The 19,796-nt window shown below is 39.0% G+C and overlaps 1 protein-coding gene across 1 annotated transcript in view; it reads left to right on the forward strand.

Moving 5' to 3' along the window:
- LOC109429628 (klarsicht protein) overlaps positions 1 to 19,796 on the forward strand; it is an 833,281-nt gene that overhangs the window by 753,504 nt on the left and 59,981 nt on the right. The window contains exons 5-7 of the mRNA XM_029864114.2: positions 1,825 to 2,187; positions 2,313 to 2,435; positions 2,625 to 3,575. Coding sequence (XP_029719974.2) covers positions 1,825 to 2,187; positions 2,313 to 2,435; positions 2,625 to 3,575 — 1,437 coding nt within the window. The remainder of the gene's footprint in view (positions 1 to 1,824; positions 2,188 to 2,312; positions 2,436 to 2,624; positions 3,576 to 19,796) is intronic.

Below are 19,796 nucleotides of genomic sequence, written 5' to 3' on the forward strand. Positions count from 1 at the left end.
TGAAATCTCAAAATGTTTTCATCTCAAAAAATTCGTTCCCCAAATTAACTGCCAGGAAAAATATTAAAGTGTGGGGATGTTCAAAAATAAAAATTAGAAAAATCAAAAACTGAAATTCACGAAATCGAGAATTAAAAAGAATCATCTTCCAGAACATGTTTAATTCGATTTTAGATGACGAAAAATGATATTTAGATCAAAATAAAAAATTTGGGTATTAGAGGGTTAAGATTCCTTCAGAAGTTCCCTCTGGAGTTCTTCAAGGAGTTTCTCCTGAGATTTCCTTAACCCTCGAGCGATCGCGCTGTAGTATTTTGTACAACACGTTGAAAAAATCTCGCTTTTTGTACTCAGCATTAGTGTCGTGCTGACGCAGGTAGTCAACCGCGCGAGTTACGGAAGGTTAAGAGCTCTTGCTGGGATTCCTCCAGAAAGTACATCCGAGATTTTTCGAGTGAATTTTGGTAGGATTTGTTAAGAAATGGCTTCTGAGATTACTTCAGCAATTGCTAATTAATAAATAAATTTATCTAGAAAGTTATTCAAAGAGGGGAACTTAATCTCCAGGAATTGTTTCTAGGATTACCCCACCAACTTTTCTTGTGATTACTCCGGGAATTACTTCCACGGTTTCTCCACAAATGTATGCTAGGACTCCTCAAGGAGCTTAATCGGAGAATGTTTTTCGGGATCCTTCAGAAGTTTCCTCTGGGATCCTTTCTGAGATTCCTAAAAGGATTCCTTCAGAGATTCCTTCTCAAGGAGTTCCGGGAAGTCTCCAGGAGTTCTCTCGGGGATTGCTGCGGGAACTCCTTCCGAGATTCCGTCTGTGATTCCTTTCAGGAATTTCATGCGAGATTCCTACCGGAGTTTCATCTGGGATTGCTTCTGAAAATTTTCCAGAGATCCTTCCAGAACTTCTAGTTCCTGCAAGAACTTTTTTCAGTATTCCTCCAAAAACTTCTCAAGGATTCTTAGCTCCTTCCGGGATTCTTTTAGTAACTCTAACTACTTTTGGAATTGCACAAGAATGCCGGGATTTTTTTCTGGGTTTCTATCAAGAGTTGCTTTTGGATTTTTTTCAGAAACTCCTTTGTGAATTGCTTTGGGAATTTCTACCGGGATTTCTTTAAGAACTCTTGCCAGGATTCTTCCGAGAAGTTCCTCTGGAATACTTTCAGATTTTGCTAATGGACATCGTCCTGGAGTATTTTCAGACCTCCTGAGGAAGCTTCTGAAGGAACCCCAAAAACATCCTCAGGTGGAGCTACCTGAGGAATCACAGAAGGAAATCCTAGAATAAGTTTGTAGAGAAACCACGAAAGAAATTCCCAGAGTAATCTCAGGAAAAATTGGTGGGGTAATCCTAGAAGCAACAACTGGAGGTATCTCTATATAAATTTCAGAAGGAATTATGGATATTATTCTAAAATTTATCCAGATTTTCAAGTCTGTCACAGATTTCTTCAGGTTTCAATGGATAACGTATGATTTTTATTAGTTTCTACTTCGATCCAACTATTTTTAGAACTCTATAAGATTTAAGTAAGGCTGTTTTCTAGTTTGATGCATTTTACCCTAGTGTTCTTCCCTACCTCCATCGGGAATCAAGTTTGTAAACATCGATAGATAACAGCCAACAGAGAGAACCCCTGATTACACTATGTACGTATCCCTCTGTTCCCTGTTCCGATTCTGCAGCATATGTGCATTGTGAGCCATCGCACCAATAATAACCATTCGTCCACCCACACTGTACGCAACCACCCAAGGAACCCCTCACTAATTCGCTTTGCGTTCTTCCTCCACTTTTCGCCATTTCAGGAAATCTACCGTGAAATAGAGTCCAACTCGCGTGCCGTCGCAGCCTGTGTACGTGCCTACGAGAAGAAAGCGGCCAAAGCCAGTAGATTCTCCGGAAACATCTCCGGTGTGACCAGCGTAGGATCGTCGATCCTCAATACGACCGCTTCCGAACTTGGAGGACCCCCGTCCGGATCCGGTTCGCTGACGCCCGAAGTCGACGCCCAACCGGGCACATCCGTTGCTTACTACAGCCACAAGCTTAGCAATAAATCCAAGGAGAGTAGTGTCATCAAAGGGCTCGAGAGACGCTACTACTTGCTGTATTTGAAGGCGTACGAAATCCGGTGCCTATTGGAGGGATTATTGGACACCAAAACCTCGGTAAGTTTATCGACTGTTGTGGTAGACACTAATCGATATTGCTGCGGCAGGCAATCGTCGTCGTCGTCATCATCCAGGTGATAACACCATCGATTTTAACGTGTATTCTTCCCTTTTTTCCGCAGAGCTCTGATAACAACGCTAGTCTTTCGGATACGGATGAAGAGCCGGTTAACAAACAGGCACGACTCAGCTCCAGCGTCAAGTCAAAATCATCCGGTTCACTGCAGAATGAGTGTTTGAGTGGCGTAAGTATTTGTTTGTTGTATTTTAATGGTTCAGATTGCAAATTCAGAGTTTCGTAGTTTGAGATGTGTTTAGTTCATTAGTACCCAACGATCTAATTTGAGTTCAGTAACCTAGATTTGCAAACTGAACCGCTTTGTCGATTGAATGTCAGTCTTCTAATTAGTTTTTACCCTCCCCCCGTCTTACAGGAAGAATGGGTTAAAGGCAAGAAGCTCTCCAACGCTGGTTTCGATGCCGATTCCGAGGGCAGCGACTGTGAAATTGTACCGAAAATTATCACCTACCACCTCAACTCAGCGACCACGACGGCCACCACAAACACGCCGTCGACCCCTCCTCCATCCGCCGCAGCCCTACTACTGGCAAGCCAAGTGAACCCTAGAATGGAAGCAGCGGACATTCAGAACCTATCGACGAACACGATTACCAACGGCAACGGCTCAGCGGCAAATTCCCCGGCGACGACAACCCTAACGATCGGAAAGCTGTCCGGCGAGGACATCATCGATGGTATCCTTCGTGGAGCCACCGCACAGGACCTGATCAACAACAATGAGAACAGCAGCAGCAGCAACAACGAAAACTCCAATCCCTTGCTGAAGAAGTCTCCGAAGTCGCCGAAGCAGAATGGCAAACAGAAACGGAGCAAAACTAGCGAGGCCAAGTTCAATCGGTCTACGAGGAAATCCAAAAACTGTGCCACGTTCTACTTCAAGCACCTGGACACCGACTCGGAACTGAACAAGGACTCCAGCGAACGGACCAAGTCCGAAGAATCGACCAGCTCATCGGAAGGGGACGAGTGGGTTTACAACAACGGCGGCGATGATGGTCAAGGCGGTCAGGACAGCAGTTCGTCCGGTGGCGATCAAAGCAAATCCGCGGCTCAGGTGATCCCGCTGGGAGACGACGAGGACGAAAAGGAAAACAAACCGGGCGAGGGACGGAAGGATCACCACAGCATGGCCATTGGGAAGGAAGTGAAATCGAAGCGGAGTTTGGACTTTACGCAGGAATCGTTGGTCGGCGGTGTTACGTTGAGTACGCGGCCGCTCATGATGACCTCGATCGGCAGCTTCGGGAAGAGTACGGACTCGGTGGACAGCAACGGGAAGAGCGGATCGTTGCTGTCGGCGAAGGTGAGTGGTTTTTCTTTTATTGACGGATTAGCGCAATTCGATTATTTGAAGTAGTTTCACCAGATTTTCTCTTGAAAAAATTCTGTTCCACGATAATGTCGGAACTGCTCATGGGGTAGATGTTTTACACCTAGAATTGGTCATGACCGACAGTATTAATTGTTGACTTTTATATTGATCATCTAATTTGGTAGTGGCACATTTTACGTAGTTATTTGGCATACGGCCACTTGGCGTAATGGAAACTTTGCTTAAACATCCTTTTTTATGAGTCTGTGTCATTTGGCATAAAGTCATCTGGCATAAGGCCGTTTGGCATAAGATCACTTGGCATAAATACATTTGGCATACGAGCGATTCCAAGCAACAGCATCAAAATTAAGGAAAATTTTTAATTCATGATTTTCTATTGAACTGAAACTTTGCACAGTTTTTCAGTTCCATCTAAATCGCCATTTTTCGATATCAAATTTTTATTTAGAGCCACGACTAACTTTTCAAAAGGGTGTATGTGAAAATGGTTCAAAAATATTCAAAAATATGCACAGCAAAAACGGATTGTTCGATTGTTATGAATTTTTCAGCAAAGTTAGATAGCTAAATGGTGATTTCTAAGAAAATATACACTGTGAAAAAAAATCTATTTTATCATTGAAAAACATCATTTTTGTCACAAAAACTCAAATATCTCAAAACCCTATCTTTTTACCAACTTGATTTTTTTAGGGAAAACGGTCCATTGTATTAGCAATCTACCATAAAAATTTGGTGATGGTAAACTAATAAACAAAAAAGTTATAACATTTCAAAAATTTCACAATTTTTACATTTAGTAAAAAAAATTTTTCTGTGTAAATTATTTCGGCCGGGAATCGCGATTTGATGCTGATTTTATTGTTCAGCAAAGTTAGATAACTAAATGGCGATTCCTAATAAAATATACACTGTGAAAAAAATCTTTTTTAACATTAAAAAATATCATTTTTGTCACAAAAATTCAAATATCTCAAAACCCTATCTTTTTACCAACGTAATTTTTTAGAGAAAACGGTCCATTGTATTAGCAATCTACCATGAAAATAAACAAAAAAGTTATGACAATTCAAACATTTCACAATTTTCACATTTAGTAATAATTTTTTTTAGTGTAAATTATTTCGGCCGGAAATTGAAGTTTGATGCTGATTTTATTGTTAATGTTTTTGCGTGAGTAAAACAAGTTGTTTTTATTATATATTATATATACATATAATATAATATACTATGTACCGTAATGTTCCGATTTTATCACGCCCTCCGCGCATTAGTCGTTTATTCATTAATTTGCTGTTACATTTGAGGACAAGTGTTTTCCCTCTTCTTCAAGATGAATGTTGAAAGCGTGTTTTGCAACGTTAAAAATATTGAAATGGGTATAGATGTTGAAGAATATTACAGGGCATTTTTGAAAAGGGGCGTAATTAAATTGTTTAAACAGATGTCGCTGATGGCAATTTCTCAGTTTTTGTCGTTTTCGAACTTCCTGCGCCCTGCTTTACCGATGATATACAGATGGCTCGTTTGTCAAATTCTAGACGGCAGGACGTGCAAATGCGTAATTTTGTACACAATGTGGACATTTGGGCATAACCAGTCTCTTTCAGTTTATCTATGGTGCTTTCGGTGAGATTTCGTAACTCTTTTGAACATTTTTTTTCATCAAACGGTCTACAAGAGAGCGTTGAGTTGAAGACCTTTGAGAAAGCGACTGTTCATCTTGTTTGTTAGATTATAATAAACAAAATCACTTATTAATTTTAACTTACTTGTTTGGTGTTGGTGGCTGAAGAAAAAAAATACTATACAATTTTTAATATTCATAGCGGTAGTATTTTTTTGTTTTTTTCGTGAGCATTGTCAGGTATGTATACAGACAAACAAACGTAACACTGGCGAAATTTTCATTGACCACGCCTTCAACGATCATTTTGAATCTTGGTTGTGGCTTTCATAACAAGAAGAGCGCCCATCGTTTTTCTTTGCGTTTGACGTTTCACACTAGCGCCTTCTGATGACGATATTGCACAACGCAGTGTTTCGTGAAACATTTCCACCAGGTGGTGATAGTGTGAACTGGGCGATGAATTTTCACTAAAATTGTTCTAGGCGTTTCGTCTGTTTGTCTGTGGTATGTACCTCTTATGCATTTGTTGTTGTTGAAGTTACTCGCATTCTTCCGATCATAAAGTCTGTTCTCTACACACTTAATTTTGATTACCGCACGGTGTGTCTGGTATAAGAAATTTATTACAAAAAAATAGGCATCGCTAATTTTTACGTTACGTGAAAGTTGACGCTACTAGCTTTCATTCAAGCCCAACATCGAAATATTCCATCGGGGGAACTTTTTCATACAAAAATTGGGTATGTTTGTTAAGTAGAAATAGGGATTAATTTGGAACCGTTCATTTTGTATGGGGAAAAACAGTATTCTGAAAAAGTTGTTCGAGATCCCTCGGTGGATTTTTTTGAGGGACCGTGCAAATGAAAGCTGGAAGTCTCTATTTTTGAATAGCGAAAAATTTGGTGTACCGAGTTCGGTAATTTTTTGACGAGATTAAAACTGCTGAGCACCGAACTCGTTCAGCAAAAATGCATTGTTTACCTTTTCCATACGATTTTGACAGTTGTTTTACTGAGCCTCAGTAAAATCGATTACCGAAACTACCGAGATCGTACTGCTGTTATAATCTCGTCAAAAAAGTACCGAACAGGCAATTCAGAAATAAGTGTGTAAGAGGGATTTTTTTTGCGGATAAACTAGACGTATACGCGTATAAAAAAACTTTTATTATACAGCTTTTGTCTTAAAAATAAATTCAATTCCATTTTTCTTATAATCAACAGCTTTTCAACACTATCAAGGGATTTTTTCACCAGTCACGTACAATAAAAAGTATGACAATCTCAATATTTTTGATCACAACACTGGATCGCGTCTAAGTTTCAAATAGATACTATAGTAATTACGAATAATCAAACTAAAGTATCATGAAAACAACTTGTTTAATTCAGGCGGTAGCCTTTACAATAAAATCAGCATCAAAATATAATTCTCGAAATAATTTACACAGAAAAAATTTTTTTTTGTTACTAAATGTAAAAATTGTGAAATGTTTGAAATGTCATAACTTTTTTGTTTATCAGTTTACCATCACCAAAATTTTATGGTAGATAGCTGATATAATGGGCCATTTCCCCTAAAAAATTGAAGTTGGTAAAAAGATAGGGTTTTGAGATATTTGAGTTTTTGTGACAAATATCATATTTTTTCAAAGTAGAAAAAGAAATTTTTTACAGTGTATATTTTCTAAGGAATCATCATTTAGTTATCTAACTTTGCTGAAAAATTTATAACAATCGAACAATCCGTTTTTGCTGTACAGCTTTTAGAATATTTTAGAACTATTTTCGCATACACCCTTTTGAAAAGTTAGTCGTGAGTGAATATGAAGGTTTAATATCAAAAAATGGCGATTTATATGAAATTGAAAAACTGTGCAAAGTTTCAGATATTTTTGAAATGGTCGCTCAGGATCGACTGACATGACTCCGTGGAATTCCTCATACTGGACACCTGGCATAATAAAGAAGGGTGCAATTTGATTTTGCCAAATGTTCATTATGCCAAATGACCGTTAGGTCAAGTGACCTTATGCCAAACGACCTTATGCCAAATGACTTTATGCCAAATGTCCCCCTCCCCTTTGTTATACCTTCGGCCTTATATCATCCTTCCTCGATGTCAAAGGACTTTATGCGAAACGGCATTCTGACAAATGAATGTTGAAATGAATGTCCATGAGCAGCGACCGGATGGTACTCACTGTTATTCCTGCTAATGGTTTACTGCGCTCTTTTTGCATCAATTTGGTATTGGTTCCCTTATTAAGCATGTGGCTCCCATTTTCATCATACAAAAAACATAGGATTGAAGCGCTGTTTGTTTTGTTTATTATTTTTGTATTTTTTGTTAGAAGAGAGCACCCATGAAAACAAAAAGAACGGAATCAATCGGTGCCGTAATCGCTTGTTTTCGAATAGGATAAATATGGGAGCGTGAGATTACTGATGGCACACATATCCTATATGCCCAGTTGCCAGAAGCTTGCCATCCTTTCTCAAAACGGCCACGCTCCCAGAAAATAACACTTCGATTCCAGCCCTGGTCAACTCCATCACCGACATCAGATTCCCACGCAATTCCGGAACGTATAGTACGCCCTTCTTGATGTTGAAAAGTACCGCCTCATTACTGGTTGCCTTGATTTGTTCAATCTGCTTCGCAACCATAACTTCTCCTTTCTTGACTATTTGTGTATGAACTTCATTTCGTATTTTCTTCAAAACGGAACACACGGTCTTGTCAAATGGAATCCCTGCAACCTGGTCTTTTTCTCTGCAACGTTTGTATGGGCCATCGTTCCTCGTTGAGTCGGCTCCTTACTAATTACAATTCCTTTTCATTGTAGTGGCTATAGACGCGTTCGGTAAATAGGATAAATGTCGAAGAATTTAGTAAGAGCGCAAGATATGTACCGAATAAGGAATTCACATGGAACTTCTGATGCTTCTCAAAATCAACGACAACATGTCTTCATGTGTTCAACGGAATGCCCCTCTCGACCGGAACGTTTCTCTCTTCAGCCAACAGACGTTGCTTGATGTGGTCCAGATTCAAATCTCCTCTGCGACGTTCACCAGGGATGTGACATGGCATTGGCGTATCTAGGATTTTTTCCTAAGGGGTGCCTAGGGGGTGCCAGTTTCAGTGGCTTCCAGGTTGCCTTTTTTTTTTTGAATAAGAAATACCGATCCACCCTCAATTTCTTAGTATAATGATGAACTGCGTCGCGCGAAAAATGAAATACATGGAATTTGTATTTCCAGTTTGAACTTAACTCCTTGGATTTTTTTCCGGCAATTTCTTTGGGAATTTGTCAGTAAGTTTTTCGTGAATTTCATAGGATTTTCTTTGACCAAGACCAGTTGAGATTTCTGATTTTCAAATTCAATAATTTTTGGAAGCAATAAATATAAATACAATTAAATCATAAAGAATTTAAAAAATAATTACGATAAAGTTGCCTAATAAATTTGCAAAATAACTAAAAAAGAAATTGCTGAAATAATTTCAGAAGAATAGCCATTGAAATTATAGAAAAAAATCCAAAGAAATTGCAAATGAAATTCTAATGGAACTACCGCAGAAATTTTCATAAAAAACAACCATGCCGAAGGAATCCTCAAATAAATGGCCTTATGTACTACGGTCTGGCGAATAACGAAGTCGTAGGTTCGAATCCCACCAGAACGCGATTTTTTTTTCGCAAATTCATCACTCAATTTGTCAATTCTGTGCCTTCTAAGTAATTACATACAAGTTTTTTCCCGTACATTCCTATAGGATTTCACTACAAATTTCTCTAGTAATACCAACTATTTCCGAAATTCGTTTAGGAATTCCTTTAAAGATTTCTACTGGAATTCCTTGAAGAAGCCCAAAAGGATTTCCAGAAGTAATACCGTGATTAATTTCTATAGTAATCCACGAATAAAAACTCTAGAGGAATTCCTGGATAAGACTTTAGAAAAATCCCTGGAAGAATCAAATGCATTTCTGGAAGTATCCTAGGAAAACTACCTAGAAGAATCCTAGCAAGAATATCAGGAGAAATCCCTAAAGAGATTCCTGCAGGTATCACAGTGAAAATTTCTGGAGGAGACCTAGGAAGCATTCCTGAAACATTAGAAGCAGCAGGAATCGCTTATGGAATCCCAGGAGGAGTTCCTGGATGAAAGACAAGAGGATTTCCTGGAGGAGTTCAATATAAAATATTTGGAGAAATCCCAGGAGGAAACGCCGAAGGTACTTCTGCGAGGCTCATAGAAAGATTGCCTTGAACAATCCCAGGAAGTGTTTGAAGGAAACCCTGAAGAATTCTAGAAGAATTCCGGGAGGTATTACAATAATTTATTCTGGAGGAGTCCAAGGAGGAATTGCTGGAGAACCCATGAGAAATTTATGAGAGAATCCTTGGAAAAATGTCTTCGATAAAAATTCCTGGAGTTATCATCGGAAAGGTTCTGTAAAAGTCATAGAAAAAAAATCTCAAGAGGTATTCTTAAATGCACTCTGAGGTGTGTCATTGTAGAAATCGCAGCAGCATTCCTATGAGGAATGGCTGGAGGAAACTATACAGAAATTTATAGAGAACCCCCATTAGGAATGCCTGGGAAAATCCAAAGAAAAAATCCTTGAAATGCCTAGAGAAGTACCTGTAAGAACCGGTAGAGGTATTCTGGAAGAATCTATAGAGAAGGCCCTGAAGGAATCGCAGAAGGAATTTCTGAAGAAATGTCAGGAAGATTTCCTGGAAGAATCCCAGCTATAATGCTAGGATAAATTCGTAAAGGAATCACTAGAAGAATTTCTGGACGTATCATAATAAGAATTTCCGAAGGAATTGCTGGAAGAACCGTAGGAGGAGTTGTTTGAGGTATTCTTGGAGGAAGGCACAAGGCAGTTTCTGGAAGAATTCCACGAGTAATTTCTGGAGAAATCTTTGAATAAAATCTCTGGAAGAATTCCTGAATGAGTTCTTGGAGAAATCTCTGGTAGGACAACCAAAGAAATTTCTGCAAGAATTCCAGGAAGATTACCTGGAAACATCCCAGCAAAAAAATCAAGAGAATGCTCTAGAAGATTCCGTAGCATAATTTCTGAACTACCACAGTTAGAATATATTATTAGCTGGAAGAACCGCAGGAATTGCTAAAGGAATCCCAGCTGGAATATCTGGAGCAACGCTACCCAAAATCAGTTTTTGTGGCACTCCCACGTGTTGCAGGCTCGCTTTTTCTACTCCTTTTAGCGAGCCTGCCACGAAAACGGAGTTTGGGAAACACGAATCTGGAGGAATTCCTAGAATTCCGGGAGGTATCATAGAAGTAATTTCTAGAGAAATCCTAGAATCAGGAATGCCGGGGGTATCCTAAGAGAAGTTCCTCTAGCAAATGCCAGGCGCAATACCTACAGTTCTCTTTGAAAGAATCGGTAGAAATATACTGGAGGAAGCCCTGATGGAATCGCAGGAGGAATTTCTGGAGGAATCTCAGGAAGATTTCCCGAAAGTATTGCCGCAAGTAAGTATGCCAGGTGAAATCCCTGGAAGTACAGGGGATAGACAAAATAATCGGGACTGGCAAAATTTTCACTTTTCAAAAAATGTACAATTAGCTATAACTTTTCGAAAAGGTAATCAAATATTCTCAAATTTCCACTGTAAGTTGATCTACTAGTTATGTATCAGTGCACAAAATTTGGAAAATATCGCACTATTTTGCAGGAAGTTGTAAGCATTTTAGAAAAAGGTAGATTTATCCGATAGCCAAATTTAAGTAGTTATATTTCCGGATTCAATGAACCGAATGCAATGAAATTTTGACCATTTATGACCTATATAATGAGCTCTGAAAAACGTTTGACTCAACTTGAAATTACTAACAAAAGAAAAAGTTATAGCGATTTCATTTATTTTATGATTTTTTAGTAAGTTGGTCTATTTTTAATATGCATCCCATACTTTTTCAATGAATTTCCGAGCCGACTAAGCTGTTACTTTCTTTCAAAATACGTTTATATTTTTAGGACAATTAGAGGGAAATTAATTGATCTATAATTAGCATCTTGAATTTCGAAACGATGTTGATATTAAAAAAAAAATGGTGTTTTATTAGAAAAGTAATCTTATCGTTATAATTTTCTTCCGTGTTAAGAATTTTAAGTTAAGTCAAAAGTTTTTCAAAGCTCATTGTATAAGTCATAAATGGTCAAAATTTCATTGCATTCGGTTCATTGAATCCGGAGATATAACATCTCAAAGTAGGCTATCGGATAATTATATCTTTAACTAGAATCTTTACAACTTCGTGCAGAATATGTAGTCCGACTTTTCCAAATTTTGTCCACTGATAACAACTAATTGATCAACTTACAGTGGAAATTTGAGAACATTTGTTGCACTTTTCGAAAAGTTACAGCTATTTGATTTTTTTTAGAGTTCTATTTTCTATCCCCTGTATTTCTGAAGGAGTCCTTATGGGAATTGCTTGAATAATTCCAGCTGGAATGCACGGAGGAAGGCCAATGGAAGTTCTTGGAGAAATCCCCTATGGGATTACCGGAAGAACCTCTGGAGGAAGTCTTGGTTGAATCCTTGAAGAAATCTCTGGAAGAATTACCGAAGAGATTTTTACAAAAATCCCAGGCTGATTTTCTGGAAGAATTTTTGAAAAAAACTTCCCTAGTAGAATTCCTGAAGGTACCATAGTGAGAATTTTTGGAGGAGTTCTAATAGAAATTGCTGGAATCCTAGCCACAGTTCTCGGTGGAAGGCCAATATAAGCTCCTGGAGGAATTTCAGGAGAAATTTCTGGAAGAATCTCTGAATAAAATCTCTGCAGGAATTCCAGGAAGAATCACCAAAGGAACTTCTGAAAGGATCCAGGAAAGTTGTCGTAAATAATCCCACCAGGAATTCCTGAAGAAATCCCAAGATAAATTTTTAGAAGATTCCCTAGAAGAATTCCAAAAAGCACCATAGTAAGAATTTCGAAAGAAATCCTACAAGAAATTGCTGGATCATTCTCTACAGAAATTTATAGTATGTTCAACCCCATCAGAACTGCCTGGAGAATCCTGAGGGAAGTTTATTAAAGAAATGACGGGAGGAATCCAAAAAGGAAACCTAGAGAAATCACTGTATGAATCACTGTAGGCAACATCCAAAACACCGAAACGTACCACAGGTATATAAGTAATTATACCCTGAATTACTTAAGTTTTATTCGAATGTGCCATCAATAAATATTGGAATTTGTTGTGCAAAATTTTAAATTTTAGGTAACTGCCAAGGAAAAATTCTAGGGGGTGCCAAATTTGTTCTAGGGGGTGCCAGGCACCCCTGGAACCCCCCCTAGCTACGCCAATGTGACATGGTAGGGGCAAGTGAGTCTGGCATGGTCAAGAAGACTGCGACAACAGTTTACCTTCTGCCAAAGTTGCTTCGGCCGTCTACAATGTCATCACAACACCGTCAAACTCCAATAGACGTTTGGCTCGCTATGGACTTTTTTGCATAAGTTGCCTCTAAGCTGGTCCGCATGTCCTTAGTAGTTGCCTTTTCCCGGACGATGCTGAGGCACTCGTCCGAAAGGCAACTCATCAGCAATACCTTGGAAATCCGGTCTGTCTTCCGCTGGCGGTGCCACTTTTTTCAGCACATCCGCGATGCTCTAGGCTTCAAGAAACAGGTGTACGCAGTAATTCCAGTTCTGGAAGCCCGAATTCCTGTTGCAACTGTAGTGGTGCTGCGAGCGTGCTCGCACAACGCTTCAATACCATGGATGGAATATTATCCGGGCCACATTCCGTCGAAGATTTCAAACTAAGCAACGTTGAGAGCACTGAAGCAGTAGAGGGAACATTTTGAATATTTAGAGCAGCAATATCGGAGTTACCAACTACCTCGTTAGAGAAAACTCTACTAAGCTGAGACCGAAACAACTCAGCAATTTCTAGTGTTGGCTTCCAATACACCGTTGTCCATGGTGGAGGGTAGTCTTGAGTGTTTTCGTTGATCATTGACGTAGCGCCAGAAGCTTCAGGGGTCGGATCGAAATCGATTTTGAGTTTCCACCAAATGCGCTAGGTACAGAGGTTATTCAGCCTGGAATACTGCTCGTTGATCTTCGAATCGGTAACTCTTGTCGAATTTGTACGATATTTGCTGTGCTCCTTCAGAGCAGCTCTTTTTGCGCTCTTCAAATGACGAAGTTCCGAGTTTGAACAGACTGGAGTCTCTTAGGTGCCGGCCAGAGTGGGCGCGTCTCTCTTGAATTTATTCAGAGATTTTTTTTCCTGGAGACTTGCTGAAGTTTCGCTCTAGATTTCTATAGGAGTTTCTCCACATATTCTGTCCAGAAGTTTTCGAGTATTTGCTCCCAGAGTTTCTTTCAGGATATTTTCGACGTTCCTTCAACGATTTCACAGAATCTTCCCAGAGATTCCTTCCAGGATTGTTGCAGAAGTTTTTCACAAAATTTCTGCAGAACTACATCTCGGCATATCTTCTAGAGGTTTTCCCGGAATTGATTGCGAAGTTTCTAGCGGGATTCCTTACGGAATTCCTTCAGAGATTTATCATAGTGGCTTTGCAGGATGCTTTCCAATAGTTTCTTCCAGGATTCTTGCCAGATTCCTGCAGATTTCTTCTGAGATTTCAGGGATTTTTCCACAGAATTGTCCAGGATTTCTCCTGAAGTTTGAAGATTTTTTTCTCGAAGATATTGAGAGGTCCCCAAATATCACTCCCGAGGTTCCTCCCTGAAATGTTTCCGAATTGTCCTGAGTTTTTCTTGGAATTTCTTCCGAAGCTCCTCTCGAGATTTCCCCAACAGTTCTTCCCGGAGTTACTCGCGCGACTCCAGCAGGATTCCTCTTAAAATTATTGCGGGAATTTCTTACAAGTAGTCCCATAGGTTCAGCATGACCATGCTGAGGGTGACGGGTTCGATTCCCGGTTGGTCCAGGATCTTTTCGTAAAGGAAATTTCCTTGACTTCCTTGGGCATAGAGTATCTTCGTGCCTGCCACACGATATACGCATGCAAAATGGTCATTGGCAGAGGAAGCTCTCAGTTAATAACTGTGGAAGTGCTAAGAACACTAAGCTGAGAAGCAGGCTTTGTCCCAGTGAGGACGTTATGCCAAGAAGAGAAGAGAGAGAGTCCCATAGGTTATCCCAGAAAAATAAAACACGGGATCAATCCTGGCAAGAACTCCTGGCAAGGGTACTCCTAGATAAAACTCAGAACAAATTTCAGTGAGGATTTCCGGAAGAACTCTGACTTTAATAGCGAGAAATTCTCTAAGAGAAACCCAACTAACATGTATTGTGAATGTAAACGTCAACAAAGCGTCCTCAATACGGCTTGATGCTGAGTTACTGTGTTGTATATATGGACGGAAGCTTCTATGCAAGCCCTATACCAATGAATCTGGCGAACTTAATCCACTTGTACATGCTGTGCGAGCAGCTTCTATGCCACCTGGTCATAGCTCTTTTTTCGACTCCTATATAACCACTAACTGAATAACATCTTGAAAAGGCGCCTTTTCAGCCTTTTCACAGTTGTTAAATAATAGTTATACGGCATCCCCAAATTAATCGATTAAATTTAATTAGGTTATGGATACCGTGACGCAATACATGTGGAACTGGAATCCTCGCTTTTAAAATTGAATAATTAAAGTACTTGCCGCTACTTGGAATCGAACTCCCGATCTCCGTATCCACTGGTCCCGATGATGTCCTCGCTGCCACACTGCTATATATAAATAGCACAGAAAATAGCCCGTTTTGTTTTACTCCAGACAAGGATTCATAAGCTTGTGAAACGTCAAACGCAATAATGTTTACATTGAACAAGCTGTGTGGTTGCGCCAGTAGGTTCTTCGTCACAGCTTCTAGCTGAAAGAGTGTTCTTTAAATAGCTACAAAGCGCTGCTGTTGTGTGTATTTGGCAACATTACAAAACGTACTGTATAAAAGCAGCTGTTGTATTGGCTAAGACTCTTACTCGTTTTGCACATCTTCCGGCAAATCTTCCGGCATTGAATTAAAGTGCAATAAAAGCAACCCAAATAATTTCACAGCACAGAGATGGATAGCTGTAAAGAATTTGTGTAGTAGCTATATATCCCGCTTAAAGTTTGTTTTGACAATAATATTTACATTTGATAAGCCGTGTTAGTATGCTAACAGTTTCTTTTTTACAGCTTCTAGCTGTAATAAAATCGCATAACGGCCTTCAAAGCGCTGCTGGTTTTTGGATTTGTCAGTATAACGAATTGACTGTATAGTAGCAGCTGTTTTATTAGTGGGTACTCCTATTCGATTTGCTCAAGTTTTCACATCTTCCGGGACATCTCCCGGAATTGGAATAGAGTGGAGTAAAGGCAACCCCAGTGACAAGCGATGGATTTCTGAAAACCGAGTGTGGTAGCTGTATGGTGATTGTTTTGCAGTCGTGTATTAGCTTTTGATTTATATTTGACTAGCTTCCTTTTTATTCAGCATTGACTACTTTTATTCGATGGTTACACAACAGAAAGCAAATGACTGAAGCTTATAGCGCTGAAAATGTTAGTTGGGAATTTCAGGAGGATCGCAGCAATAAATCCAGAGGATTATTACCAGGAAAACCTTAAAAAAAACCTCTAAATTAAATCGCCAGAAGAACTCAATGAGAAATATAAGCTCTCAAAAGAATCACCGGAAGAAAATTGTAGAAATTCCAGGATAAATTCTAAAAAAAACACGCAACACCGGAAGAAATTTGCTTAGAGATGTTAGGGTAGAAACTCCGAGAGAAATCTCAGGAAATCTCTGAACCTTTGTGAAATATTCCGGAAAAAACTCTCGACGAAACCTCACTGAGAATTCTTGAAAAAAGTTACTGGAAGAACTTCGGGAGAAATTCCGTGACCGACTATGGTAGTAATGCAGGAAAAACCTCTGGAAGTAATCCAGGGAGGAATCTAAAAAGGAATTCTGGCAGAAACTGTACGATTAGCTCTTGTAGAAACACTAGGAGAAAACCCGCGAAATCTCCGAAGAAAATCTACCGGGGAGATTCTGGGAAGAACACCGGAGGGGGTTGCGGAAAATCATTCCGGAGGAATCCTGGAAGAAACTCTAAGTGAACTTCCGCGACATCATCTGAGAGATACCCTGGGAGAAGTTCCTGTAAAAATCCCGGCATAAATCCTGGGAAAAATTTTATGAAAATCACTTAGAGAAAACGCAGGAGGAACTCCGAGAGAAATCTCATGAGGTCCTCCCGGAGCAATACCTTTGGAAGAATCCTGCTGGATGAAAAACTTTAGGAGAAATTAGAAATTCTCTAGGAGGAATCTCGGAATAATGGAGGCAGGATTCTATAAGAATCTCCAGAAGGAATATAAGGAGGACTAAGAGAAATACTGTGAAAAAATAGAAAAGGAATCTTGTGAAAAATCCTAGAAGGCATTCCAAGAGGTATCCCAGAAAGAATTCCTGACGGAATTTCTGAAGATATCTTTGTGGAAGAATTTCTGGATGAACTTTACTTCCCATATTCATCCACGTCCATCTGGATTTTGCAGCATTTTATCGGAATCATCTGCCTTCCGGTAATATCTATTTGAAACCTCTTGTACAGTTATCCAGATTCCTTCTATAATTAACCACAAGCGTCTAGTAAAATCTTCAGTGCTACGCATTAAAAATTTGTTTAGACAGTTCTGCACAACACGCATGCAGTAAAATTTCATATCCGAAAGAAGCATACTTAGGTTGAAATTAGATCAGTAAATAAGGTTAGGTTAAGTATCATTATTAAATTGATTTGCAACCCGAGGCTAGTTCATCTCTTTGGCATAGAAGTTGCACAGTAGGAATTTCAGTTAGTAATCCCAAGTAACATTTTGATGGCCAATTGGTCTTGTAGAGGTTTTAAAATTGTCATACAACCAAATACATTTATTTTAGTTTTATGATAGCTCTAAGAACCTCTTCGAGTCTAATTGACTAAAAAAAGTTACTTGGGATGATTATTTTCTTTAGAAACCATTCGATTTCTTATAGGGTGATTCACGGTATTATCGGTAGGTTTGTTCTCTTCGTCATGGGGGGTTTTTGTCGGCCAAATTACCTGACACTTTGCCATATAATTCAGCTTGGCTGGGAAGGATTAGAGACCAACTCTGGGTTCAAAAGGTTAAAAAAAACCATGATCTCTTCATCAAAACTGCCGAAAATACGCAAGTTCTTCTATTAAAACTTGATATCTCAAGCTTCGGTGTTCACTGGTGTTCAAACAATATTAGACATCTGGTTGGGATCTTGATGCTAAATATTTTAAGCTTTCAAATCCAAACTTTCTGTTGGCATGCCTTATATTATGTAACATTATATTGATTGCTGGAATAATCAACTTTAAATTTCTGTATTCAACTCACTATTTAAACTATACTCTAAATATGGCACATACTTCATCATTCAAATTCTAATCAATTTTAGAAGCCTTTGCTTATATTCCAAATTCTCCAATTTTAACAACTTAGTTTAACCCTTGCCTTCATTTTTATCACGAACTAGTTTGATCACTTTCTCTTTCCCTAATAACACACCGACGCGACGACCCACTAAAAGCCCATTCCAATTCGCTCTATCCATTTTTCTCTATCCTGTTATTAGGCGCGCAAAACACCTGAACAATCCAATTGGTCGCCTAACTGCTCATTACACTGAACAAAAATCCCCGCCAAAAATCGAATGAAAATTGCCTCATCTGAGCCCCATGCCTAATATAAGATGATTTGAAGAAGGCGATCATTCAATCGCCGATTTGACAGAATCAAAACACACGATATGAAAATCATTCAAAGCCGGCATTACAACCATTCAACTCAGAATCAAAACAAATCAAGGTAAGGATGATAATCATTCAAAACTCGTTCAATAAAACGGATGCAATATGAATGAAAATAGTTACGAAATCAAATATTGTTTATATGGGAATTATATTTACTTCTGAATTCAATTATTTTTAAATATTCTGACAAAAGCTAATATCACAACCATTCCAACTAATTTGAAAGATACATTCAATGAAGTGATTTTCATTCAAATTAGTTGGAACGGTTGTGATATTAGATTTTGTCAGAATTAATGAAAAATTGAGCACAACAAACATTTTTCAGGAATAAACTTTTTATTTGACCTAGTATTTTACTACCCTTTAACATAAAATCTGGAATTTTAATCACGTCTCACTTCAATGTTTCACATACATAATTACCGCTGCCATTTCCACACCACAATCATCGGAATAATCCTCCTTCTTTAACAAACTGGTGCTACTTAAAATAGAGCTTGCTGACGTTTATTCACCTCTCTCTTTCAAGCATGCAGGCGGGATAGGATTTGTTTTCATCGGGAAAGGTTTCCCGATGAAAACAAATCCTATCCCGCCTGCATGCTTGAAAGAGAGAGGTGAATAAACGTCAGCAAGCTCTATGGCTCTCCACAGGGGTTCTCTGAAAAGAAAGAAACGATTATCAATATTATTTCAGAACAGTAATGCAGGGGAACTTACCGGAAAGTGTTAGAGTAATGCCTGATGGATCTATCAGGCCTCTTGTGGATTCAAGCGCACTTAATATTTTCCCTATCGCGAGACTTTGTTTCGCTGCAAAGTAAAAAAATATTTCGAGCGCCACCATTTTTTGCGGGTACACCAGCTAAATGAAAGGTTGACCAAAAATAGAATGATATTCGGATTGGGGATAACATGAAATATATGCGGCTTGTATTAAAACTAACATCATACCAAAGATAAACAAAAATCCATCATTATTGATTTGAAAATCATTCGATTGAGATTGTCATTCAGTTTTAGGGTTCAGAGGTTGATCACACGACTGAATGACGATTCATTCGTTTGGCTGCGGGGATTTTCGTTTGGTTATGGAATGATTTTCGGTATGAGGCATGGCAGTAAATGCTTTCCGATGGTTTTGTGATGACAATCATTCACAACAAACCCCAAACAAAAATTCATTTATTTCTTGTGTCAATTTTAGTTTTGAAACAGGATGATTTATATTTAGTTGAAGGCAGTACAATCATTCTGCTATGAAATCATTCAAAATTCAGATTCTGCGGATTTGTATCGCATTGAGTGAAGAATCATTCTTCGTACGGCGGGGGTTTTCGTTCAGTGTAGGGTCACCTGGAGATTTTATCGCTCCTCCCAACAACATGATGCGCGAGTCTGTGTGTGTCATTTGCCAATTTCGTCCAGAGACTAAACTATGTTGCCCAATCATCAATCGAAGACGTCTACGACGGTGACTACGACGACGACTAGCACGACAAAGACGATAATGATGGGGCTTTAGGCACGGCCACAAATTGGTTTCATTTTCCAATCCCCACAATCCAATCAAAACTTCCGTCGTCGTCTGGGGCTCCTGAACTTGCGCGCGGTGCCAAAATATTTAGACTCACCGAAAACGCAAACGTTCGCCTTTTCGGACAGACCTAAATGCTGCCTAATCATGGCGAGGCGATGA

This window comes from Aedes albopictus, chromosome 2, assembly GCF_035046485.1.
Source record: "Aedes albopictus strain Foshan chromosome 2, AalbF5, whole genome shotgun sequence".
NCBI lineage: Eukaryota > Metazoa > Arthropoda > Insecta > Diptera > Culicidae > Aedes > Aedes albopictus.